Here is a 12,185-nt window from a genome sequence, read left to right on the forward strand (position 1 = left end):
AAAGAAAACTGGGAAGAAAGTCTACAACGAATACACCGGTGTTCATTAAACGCCAGACATATACTGATACAATTTAAAGTATTATATAGGTTACATTATTCGAAAACTAAATTAAATAGTATTTTTCCGAATCTCTCCGCTATTTGTGATAAGTGCAAGAAAGCAGAGGCAAATTTAATACATAGTTTCGTTACATGTCCTAATTTGAATTATTACTGGACAGAAATCTTTAAAGTTATTTCTGAAGTCATCAAAGTTAAATTGGACCCTAACCCAAAGCTAATAATATTTGGAATTCCGGATTTACATCTATCACTTACAGTAAATCAAAGAAATTTCTTTGATTACTGTTTAATAATTGGAAAAAAAATCATATTGAAATTTTGGAAGGGAACATTATCCCCCACAACCAAAATGTGGGCAACAGAGATGATGGAGACGTTACATCTGGAAAGAATTAGATTTGTCCTATTGGACAAGTATAATTCTTTTGAACAGATATGGTCTCCATATATACAGTATTTAGAGAAGTAGCTGTTCTTGGCAACACAGCTCGACGTGCACCCTGCGGGATTTGGTGAGAATAATTCATTTTTATATTGGAATTACATATATGTCTTTATTGATACTATCACTTGTAGTAGTGTTATTAATAATACATATTGTGGTTACTAAAAAAATTTTTTTTTTTTCGTTTCTCTTTTCTTTCTTATATATAATCAAATTAATATTTAATCACTCTCTTAATGATTTATAACTGTTCTATTCTTTCTCTATCATTATTTCTAAAAAAATAGTAGATAAGTATTACTAGTGTTTTACTTAATGCAAATTGAATTAATTTGATATAAAGTTGTTTGAGGCATTGTAATTGATTACCTTTAATAAAAAAATATATTAAAAAAAAAAAAAAGAAACTAATGGTATTGTGATCACTGGACCCGAAGTGCTCCCCAACGCATACCTCCGCCACCTGTCCCGTCTCATTTCCTAACAGGAGGTCCAGCACTGCCCCTCCTCTAGTAGGTACCTCTATGTATTGCTGCAAAAAACTATCCTGCACACATTTTACAAACTCCAAACCATCCAGCCCATTTACAGAATGTGTTTCCCAGTCTATGTGTGGAAAGTTGAAATCTCCCACAATCACTACCTTGTGCTTACTACTAATATCTGCTATCTCCTTACATATTTGCTCTTCCAATTCTCGTTCCCCATTTGGCGGTCTATAATACACCCCTATAAGTGTTGCTACACCTTTCCCACTTCTCAGTTCCACCAAAATAGCCTCCCTAGATGAGCCCTCCAATCTATCCTGCCAAAGCACTGCTGTAATATCTTCCCTGACTAGCAATGCAACACCACCACCTCTTGCCCCTCCAATTCTATCACACCTGAAGCAACTAAATCCTGGAATATTTAGTTTCCAATCACAGCCCTCCTGCAACAATGTTTCACTGATCGCCACAACATCATACTTCCAGGTGTCTATCCAGACTCTAAGCTCATCCACCTTTCTTACAATGCTCCTAGCATTAAAATATGCACATTTAAGAAACCCCCCGTCTCTTCTTCTCTGTTTATTTCCTTTTTTTTCTTTCTCCTCTTGTGTCCGAGTGCTTCCCTTTTCTGCTTCCTGCCTCCCATTCTGTCTACTAGCTTTCTCTATTTGAGTCCCTCGCCCCAACCATTCTAGTTTAAAGTCTCCCCAGTGACCTTTGCAAATTTCCATGCCAGGATGTTGGTCCCCCTCGGGTTCAAGTGCAACCCATCCTTTCTGTACAGGTCCCACCTTCCCCAAAAGAAGTCCCAATGATCCAGAAACTTGAATCCCTGCCCTCTGCACCAGTCTTTCAGCCACGCATTTATCCTCCACCTCGCTCCATTCCTACTCTCACTGTCGCGTGGTACAGGCAGTAATCCTGAGATTGTTACCTTTTTGGTCCTTTTCCTTAACTCTCCTCCCAACACCCTAAATCCTCCCTTCAGGACCTCTTCACTTTTTTTACCTATGTCATTTGTACCAATATGTACCACGACCTCAGGCTCCTCTCCCTCTGATTTCAGGATATCTTGGATGCGTTGAACTCATTGTCATGGGTTTATAGGCCAAATGGAAATAATTTCATGTTTAATACCTGTAAATTAATGGCCATTTAAATCAGCTTGCGAGTGGGATTTTCTGGAACGGGACCATTTGGAACGTTCAGATGCGGTGAATTTATACCCCCATATCTGCAGCAAATACGCTGCCGGTTCTTTGGGGTGAAAAATCACCGTTTCGCAACTTAAAATGTGAATTAAATACATCTTAAGAAACACTTTTATACATAAAAATAAACTACTTTCTTTTACCTGGTCCTCCATAAAATCCGTCCCAGTTTTCGGCATTGACGGCTTCAGAAGCTGATTTTAAAATTATTCCAGCGATTAACTTGTCGGATGAATTTTTTTTTAAAACCCACAGAACGGCCGTAGGAACGATTCTTTAGCAAAATCTTGCACTCCAACAAATATAATTCAGGACCAGGTCGGGAAAAAAACCCATTTTAACCCCGCCCCGCCCCCCCCCCCCCCCCCCCCCCCCCCTCAAACGCGCCAAAATCGCGCACACGGCCAGTGGCAGAATTGCAGTGCCGCTGAAGGTAAGTTTTGTAACATACCTACTAATACCATTAAAGTTTGCCATGCCCCTATTCAGAATTGTAACTTATGGCCCCGCCCTGTCATTAGCCATAACTATTTAAAAACCAATAAAACTTTTTGCTGGTCCCAAAAGGTCACTTGCCCTTCCCTATTTCCTAGTAGTAGACCAGGCTTTGCCCTCGCCCTTGTAGGGCTCTCTACATATTGCCTGAGGAAACTTTCCTGAAGACATTTGACAAATTCCACCCTCTCTAAGCTCTTGGCATAAGACAGTCCCAGACTATATTGGGAAAATTAAAAATTCCTACCACAACAATCCTATTAGTCTTACAGCTACCTGCAAACTCCTGACATATTTGTTCTTCTAATTCCCATTGACTAATTGGGGGCCTGTGGTACACTCCCAACAAGATGATCATCTTTATTTCTCAGCTTCATGCATGTAGCCTCACTGGACAAACTATCAGTAATGTTTTCTCGGACCACTACCTTGACATTCTCCTTAATCAATAAAGCAACACCGCTCCTCTATTACCAAAGAATTCCACAGATTCATCACCCTCTGACTAAAGACATTTCTCCTCATCTCCTTCCTAAAAGAATGTCTTTTAATTATGAGTCTATGACCTCTAGACCTAGACTCTCCCACTAGTGGAAACATCCTCTCCACATCCACTCTATCCATGCCTTTCGCTATTCTGTATGTTTCAATGAGGTCCCCCCTCATTCTTCCAAACTCCAGCGAGTACAGGCCTAGTGCCGACAAACGGTCATCATAGGTTAACCTACTCATTCCTGGGATCATTTTTGTAAACCTCCTCTGCTGCCTGTCCTGCTGAGTTACTCCAGCACTTTGTGTCTATCTTCAAAATATAATGCTGTTGTGGCATGGAACAGTTAATTTCAATTCTTGCAGCTTCTTTCTTTCAGACCAAAATTTTAGCTAATTTGAGCATAGAACTGAATTCTATATGGAATAGTTTTGTACATGGAGTTTGTATTTAGTTTAATTTCTTGTATTAATAAAACCATTTTAGTAGCACACTATTTTAATATTTTAGTGCTTGGAGTGTCTTTGTACTTGGCATTACTTTGTTCAGTTAATGAGGATATTTGTGGATAAAGTATTCCAAATCCTCATCAAAAAGCAAAAAAACCTGCAGATTCCATAAATTGAAATGCAAGCATAAAATGCCGGATGTGCTCAACCAAAGAGGTACTATCCATGGAAAGAGAAACAGTTGAAACTTTTCATCATGACCTTTTTTCTCTCCAGTCTTGTTGCCTGCTTGCTGCTTTTATACCACATCCTTCACAATTTGTTTTCAGATCTCTTTTAATGTTTAGATTCATGTCAAAGTGTAACAGTCTGCAATTTGACCTATATCTCTTGCTAAGTATGTTGGACGCTTCAGCAATTGCATAGTGTTTCTTTGGATTACTTTTGATTATATTTAATAATCCACTTTATTAATTGGCAGCTCTTTTTGATCGTGTTCTTTTCTGGGGCACTTTAAATATTGTGGTGAATATTTTTAATTCTGAACATTTCTAGCTCAAACTCTCCTTCAAAATCTTTAGCATGTAACCAAGGCTAACATTTTAATGTGTGCATTGAATGCATATATGCCTGTGTAAACTTTTGGAAGCAATCTTATGGTTCATCTGCTTCTCTGAGAACAAATATCATAATGTCTGTTTTCCTTTGAAAACTTTTTAATATATCTTACAAATTTGAATTCTGAAAGTTTAAAATATTAATAAATCTTTAATTGTCCACATTTATTCATCGGTTTACATCAAGTATTTCTTGCACATTCTTGCACAAAATTGAGTGGCTTTATTCCATCTTCAATCATTATTTATTTTGTTTTTACAGATGGAGATCTTATAACCATATTTGATAGCTCAGATCTTTCTTTCGCTACCCAATGTAGTAGGATACTTAAGCTTACTTTGTTTGGTGAGTACTCCTTGTAATATATTGTGCATTTAACTATTAAGATATGCTTTTTAATGTTCTTATTAAAATTAAATACCTGATTTGGTGATCCTTCAGATACCAGTGGCTAAATGTGACTTTAATTACAGACTAGACTGTGGGACCCGTTGGGTCCCTGTCACATGGGAGGTCTGGTCACCCAACGCAACCCGTTCCCCAACGCAATATTCCACCACTCATTCCTATCACCCTCCCTCAAATCCTCCCCTCCCCCAAATCCCGCCTCCATCAGCTTTATTCTCGGCGGCTTCTGGACGGGCGGCTGGCTTCTGGACGGGCTCATGGACTCGGCCCAGCTTCCGGGGCTTTATTGTCCAGCAGTTGCCGGAAGGGGCGTTACCTTCGTGGTGACTGACAGGCGATAAGACCAATCTGCTGATCTCATGATTTTTTTAAACCTACATAACTTTTATAATCTTCCACTGATCTGAGCAAAACTTGGTTGCTTAGAACAGAGGAGAATGGTAAGTAAGGTGACGAGTGATCCTAGTGATATATGGTAATGTTTTTGCGCAAAATTAAATGCAATGCAGACCGGATGAGAGTTTTTGTAATAGCATAGATAGACTACAACATAACATTCAGAATGTTAGACTTAATATGTACCTTGATCATAACTTTTTGTATCAAAATAAGAATATATCTACATTCTATCTGAAATACCTGGTGAAAATGCTGCTCATTGTTTTTATAGAATACCCACAGGGCATCATACCGTCCTGTAAGTACCGAAAGACAAAGTGATGAAATACTCATATGTTGTGGATAGAATTAATATTTTTTTGGGTGGGTAGTCCGTCTGCACCTTGATCAATGGCAAAATTATAGCTGCTCAGTGTTAGCCATCTAGAATTTTATTTTTGCCACAATTTAAATACATTTTACCAGAATGTGCATGTGTTTTTTATAATGTACGTAAACATAATATAATCCAATATTTTTATTTCACTAATATAAATTACCAATACATTTAATTGGCGCTTCAGCAGGGCTATTGAAATTAACTCTGAACCACAAGCTAATAGATTTTTAGCTAATTGATGTGGAAGTACACGGAATGATTACACAAACCTGTATATTTGAATCTTTTAACTGTTCCTGTAATCCAGCTTCCTGCAATCACTTTTTTTTTTAGCATTCCTATGTAGCAGCAGAAGGGAAAGGCTGTATTGTGTGGATAAGTAGAAAGGTGTGCTGTGGTAGGTAAAAATGAAAAGCACAAAATCCCATGTTATTTTTAAAATGTATTTAAAAGTGTTATTGTAACCTTAATGAAACCTTTTGGATTTTTTGGTGCTCTCCACCACGAAACATATTCAACACATTGCAGGAGCCGAAATCATATTTTTGGTGGCTACATAATACTCTACTTATTCATAACAACTTCAGACAGGATTTATTTACCAGTTCTTTTATATTGTAATGTGGAATTGTTTTCCAATGTTTTCTCTTTTTTCTATTCTGTTTTATTTGCATGTTTTATTTTAATCCTTTCTATCGCCCAAGAGAGTTTGGCCATGTTAGTCTTATTTGAATTTAAACTTTGATGTTAAGCAGAGGAACTGTAGTACAACACATATAAGTTGTGTTTAGGAGGCTATGGAGTGGGTATATCTGAATGAAACTCCTCATCAGTATCTAATTAAAGTGGCTTGGAAATATTGATTTTTTTCATTTGCACACGCCATGACATAAAATCACCCAGGAAAATAATTTTTGTTGCCTACAATCCATCTCCAACTTTTCATTTCCTTTCAATTGCTTAAACATAGAATAGCTTACAGAATCCATGTTTGAATCCACTTCAAGTTTCTGTTAATGTGCAGGACTTAGTGGACTGATTTCTACTCCAAATTCATATAATCTATGACTTTAACATGATGCCTCACTCCTACTCATCCTCCGCAATCTGCTAGTAGGATGCAGAATGCAAAGCTTAGCAACTGATGTCATGGTCTACCTTGATCAAGGCAGCAAGTAATAAAATTTCAAAATTATTGATTATGTTCACTGATTATCAAGCTGGAGGAGGTTTTGACTCATCCCTTTAAAAAAAGAGAAAGGACTGGATTTCTGTAGTACTTAACGTATCAGCAGGATTCTCCAAAATATTTTGCAGCCAGTGAATTCCTTATGAAGATATTTTGAGACAAGCATGGTGGCCAATTTATGAACAGTAGGAACCCACTAAAAACAAATGGGCATAAACCTCCAGATAATCTTGCTTGAGTTAACAAAGATTAAATGATGACCCGGGTACAAGCAAAATTCACTGCATCTATGTAAAAAGTGCCTTGGGATCTTTAATATCCACCGGAAGACCCAATTCTATATAATTTATTGGCTGAAACGGTGTATCAAACAAAGTAGCATTCCTCAGAACTGAAGCAGAGGCTACATGGAGAATGTGTCCAACCTCTAACATTGGGTTGCTACCAAGGGGCTAATTTACTAATTACACAACCATCTCAATCCTGATTAATTATAACATTTATAATATAGCATTGTTTGCCCTCTTTCGATTTAATTCACTGATAAAGGTCATCTTTCATTATTGAGATATCCACCATTTTTGTGTTTTAATACTGCATTAATAAAGATTCGATTTTTTGTTTTCAGTTTAAGTAAGGATTACTACTCAAGCTTTTATAACCTCAGTTTCATGCTCTTGATCAGGAATGGAACGTATTTGTTCAAGAAGGAAGAAGCCTAGCCCCGTCCATTCCTGTTCTTGGTACAGCAAAGCCTTCTCCCACTTTGAAAGCAACTTATCTGATTCATTCTCCACTAGGGTTTACTGACATTGTTGGATTTTTTGTGTAGTGTGGTAGGAACTTGCTACAATTCTCTTGCACTTGCACAACATGATCTGCATAGTGAATCCGTGCCAGGTTAGACTTGGGTAAATATTAGGTGTTTTTTAAATGTGGTTGCTTTTGCTTTAATGTTTTAATTGCTTTGTTTTAACTTTTCACCTGGTTTTACAATTCATATTTAAAATGAATTATTTCATTGATTTGTAATGTTTTGAAATGGTACGTAGTTTTGTGCAGCAAAGATTCTAGTGAAATTAAAATAAATTAATATTCTTTAACGAGTGAAATATGCAAGTGTATTTATCCTTCTAACTTTTAAATATTGCAGATAAAAGTGATGGGTTGGTTTAAAACATGTAAATAAGATATGCGTCGGTGTTGATTACAGATTAAAACATTGAAAATAAGCATGTGTGTTCTGTAACTTTTAGCAATGAGTTAAACAGGGATCTTATGATCCTCCCCGATATCTCTATACCCAGATCATCTCTTTCTTGTATTCCTTTTTACATGAATTTGTAACAGAGGTGAAAATCAAATTTAAATAAAAAAATAAAAACAAAATTAAGTTAGGTCCATGAAAGTTATATTCAAACAAAATCCAGTTATGTATTGCAAAAACCTTTGAATAGTAGATGGCCAAATCTGCAACAGTTCATACAATTCCACCAGGTGGCACTCGTGTTGCTTTTAATAGATTAATAATAAGGAAGTAAATAGTAGACCCTTTTTGGTGAAAGGAATACATTAGCTCAGAACAGATGTTTTCTAAACATAGTTGGCTGATCAAGTGTAAAGTCCATATAAATAGCATTTAGACGTAGATTAAAATTAATATTTGTACGGCTTAATACATCACTCCAAACAGTGATTAAGAAATATAAGTTTAACATTGTGATTTGTGTGTTGTTACCAGAAGAACTTGACTTTTCCTGTCATTAGCATTAGATTTTGATATCAAACTACCAGCAGATGTTTACATTCCGGCAAGAAAGATGTTCTGCAGAAGGAAATTCTGATCAATCTTATTTTGTTCAACCTTATCTCCTGAGACAAAACTCGATCATTCTTGCTGTTTAGTAGACTTGCTGCGTTTACTATTTTCTAATGGGGAGATAATCTAGAAATCAGAGGTGCAAAGGGACGGAGTTTTAATCTGCAAGTGGAATCGGAGGTAAAGAAAGCAAACGCAATGCTAATATTTATTTCAAGAGGGCTTGAATATAAAACAGGGATGTAATGCTGAGGTTCTTTAAGGCGCTGGTCAGGTCACATTAGGAATATTGTGAGTAATTTTGGGCACCATATCTGACGAAGGATGTGCTGCCTTTGGAGAGGGTCCAGAGGAGGTTTACAAGAATCATCCCAGAAATTAGTAGGTTAACATATGATGAATGTTTGACGACACTGAGCCTATACTTTCTGGAGTTTAGAAAAATGAGGGGGGGACCTCATTGAAACATACAGAATAGCGAAAGGTTTGGATAGAGTGGATGTGGAGAGGATGTTTCCACTAGTGGGAGCATCGAGGACTAGAGGTTATAGCCTCAGAATTCTTATTTTTCTTCTTGCGTATGGCGTGCACAGCCTAAAGTTGTAGGTCAACTGGTTCTTTTTGATCTTTTGTTTGTGCACGTTGGGTTGATTGCATTAGTCGAAACAGGGTGGACCACGTGAAGTTTGCAATCTCCCACCCCACCCTCAGAATTAAAGGACGTTCTTTTAGGAAGGAAATGAGGAAGAATTTCTTTAGTCAGAGGGTGGTGAATCTGTGGAATTCTTTGCCGCAGAAGGCTGTGGAGGCCATCAGTGGATATTTTTAAGGCAGAGATAGATATATTCTTAATTAGTACAGGTGTCAGAGGTTATGGGGAAAAGGCAGGAGAATAGTGTTTGGAGGGAAAGATAGATCAGCATTGATTGAATGGCGGAGTAGACTTGATGGGTCGAATGGCCTAATTCTGCTCCTATCACTTATGATCTTATAGTTTAGTAATATGGCAACTTTGTACAAAGTTTTATACTGCTTTGTGCAATAGACCATATTATGTAGATGCAACAAAAGGTATAGTTCTCGCATTAAGATTAGAGAGGGAAAGTGGGAGTTTCCAAAATAAAGCATGGCTTCTTGCAGTTTATGCTGTTTGTTAAATATTTTTCTGCAAATCTCGTTTTGAGAATTTTTGATCACAATTTACTGAAAGTGTGAATTGATAAAAACAGTTTGATCTAGGTATATGGAACCAAATTGTATGGTGGGTACAACAATGAGGCATTTGATCTGATACAGAGGGATGCTAGAGGAAGAGGAAATATAAGAGTCAGATCAACTACAAAAATGGGAAAGAAAAATTTGCTTAAGAAAAAATAAATAAAAAATTTAAGCCTTGAAGTTAAAATAGAAAGAAAACTTCTGACACCTTGCATATGCACAAATTGCACTTAGCAGGGCATTTTGTGAATATTTTGAGGCAATTCCAGCGGGAATCCTGCCATTGGGAAGTTGGCTGAGTAATTTTTGTTGCAAGTCAACCATTTCCCTTTGGTCATCAGAATTCATGATGCATGCTTTAGATCAAAGTAGCTCAAAGATCCCAACCTATGACTATCAATTTTAATTGCAACAAAACAATGAGCAAACCACACAGAAAATCTGGAACTGGTAAAAAAAAGACCCACAATAAAACTGATTTTTATTATCATGGTATTTCCATTTAGATTTCTATGCGTTGCTGTTTTAAAGCTGGGTAATACTGATGAAGGTTAAAGTATCTGTTTACTTCAGTGGAAGATGTTGTGAGCAGATGATTACAATTGCTTGATTGTACCATGTGGGCCAATTGGGCCATTTATAACATGGGGGGCTCCAAATAGACCCAGTAGGACTTCTAACTAATTTCCCCTTGCTTTTCCCCTTTTTCCAAATTTCCAAGGAACCATGGGTTGGAAAGGTGAAGATCTGGGCGGATAGGAAAGGTTTACAGGGATATGGGACATATGCAGGCAGGTAGGACCAGCATAGATAGGGCATTTTAGTCGATATGAACTAGTTGGGCCATAGGGGCTGTGCTGTATGACTATGACTGTAGCCTATTGTCTGATTTCCTCCCCTTTTGATGCTCCCTCTGGTAAAATAGTCCCAAATAATACTATTATAGTGCTGTTATTCTTGTGTGAGTATAGGATCTGTCTAAAGTGGCTGGAGGCAGAGCCAATTTGGGGGATTGTATCAGATGAAGCAGTCAGGATAGAGGGGAATTAGTTTTGTGGTCTGAGAGGTAGTGCGGTTAAAGACCCAGGTAACCGTAAGTTAGAATGGATGTGTGATTCCAAGGCATCGTGCCCTGCCAGGCATGCTCCAAAGATCATATTATCAACAAATTTATTTTTGTGAAGTCATTGTTAAAATGTTGTTAAGATAATGCATTGAAGTATGATCATATTAATTATGCACGTTATTGATGATTCACCTGTTATTTAGTATCGTTGTCATTGATACTTGAAAAATGATTACACAATCCATTGCACTGTTTCATTATAATAATTTGATGAGGAGATCAATTAAGATTTGCATGTCGTTATATATACGTATTTATATAATTTCATTATAATCAATTTTGTGTATTCTTATTTTTTCATAAACTTATTCATTATATTTATTTTCATCTTTTTCATTTATTATTATTTTAAAGACATAATTTCACTGGTGATCATTTTGGCTAACATTGTTAGGCATTGCTGCTTGGATGAGCCATAAATTGGAGTAAATTGGTGTTCATTTTCTTAACCTAGTTTCATGACTTTGTCATTTGATAAAGGCTTACAAAACAGTATGATGCACGGCAAAAAGTGAATGCAGAGCTTGCCCAGTGAGCATTTTTCAAAATTGTATCTGATATTATTAGACCTGCAGCAGTTAATATCTTGCAATATTGTATTACATCCAGAGATTGACGGTGATAAAAGCACCAAAATTAGCTGGAGGTTATGACACATTGAAACTGAAAATTGTATACATTTTTCATTCGTAATATGTTCATCACCTGTAATGAATGAAATGTCACCTGGTTTTGGATGTGCATGTTTTGCTTCAAGTCAAATAATTTTGATTAGGTGAAACATTTTCAAATCTGTTGAATAGGACCTCATTGAAAAATCAAATTTAAATTACATTTTAATTGGGATTAATAAAGTATGTTGTATGCACATATAGAACTAATATCAACTATGTAAATGTCTACATCAAATTAATGTATTTAGGTATTTTGGCAGTGCTCATTTATGTTTGGCTCTTTTCATTTAAAAAGTATGTTATTGAATATTTGTTGCATTCTTATGGTGATCTTGCGCAGATACTACTGAAGACATTTTGTATGCAAAAAAATACTTCAACATCAACGAACAACCAGAATCTATTTGTCTACCTTGGCTAATAAATGTTGTAGATCTTGAGCTGTGACATTCATTGGACTTTTACAGAGCAGAGGTGCATAGTAAAAACAAATTGTATCTTTCCACGCAAACTTAATAATGTGATATCATGCAAAGTCATTTTTATAAGAAATTGGTGTTGATCAAGAAGACAAAATTAGATATACTTGGGAACCGTACAATTTTATTGGAGCACTTAATATGGAAGTTTGTTGGTGGGGGTTGGTGACACATCAGCTATATCGTCACTGGAGGGCAGTATAGTGCAATTAAACTGATTTTAAATGTAT

At 36.5% G+C, this 12,185-nt stretch overlaps 1 protein-coding gene across 2 annotated transcripts in view; it reads left to right on the forward strand.

The window, feature by feature from the left end:
• The window catches only part of tfg (trafficking from ER to golgi regulator), a 94,055-nt gene that overhangs the window by 28,415 nt on the left and 53,455 nt on the right, over positions 1-12,185 (forward strand). For both annotated transcript variants that reach the window (XM_033032690.1, XM_033032689.1), the window contains exon 3: positions 4,526-4,609. In XM_033032690.1, the coding sequence (XP_032888581.1) occupies positions 4,526-4,609 (84 nt within the window). The remainder of the gene's footprint in view (positions 1-4,525; positions 4,610-12,185) is intronic.

This window comes from Amblyraja radiata, chromosome 14, assembly GCF_010909765.2.
Source record: "Amblyraja radiata isolate CabotCenter1 chromosome 14, sAmbRad1.1.pri, whole genome shotgun sequence".
NCBI classification, from domain to species: Eukaryota; Metazoa; Chordata; class Chondrichthyes; order Rajiformes; family Rajidae; genus Amblyraja; species Amblyraja radiata.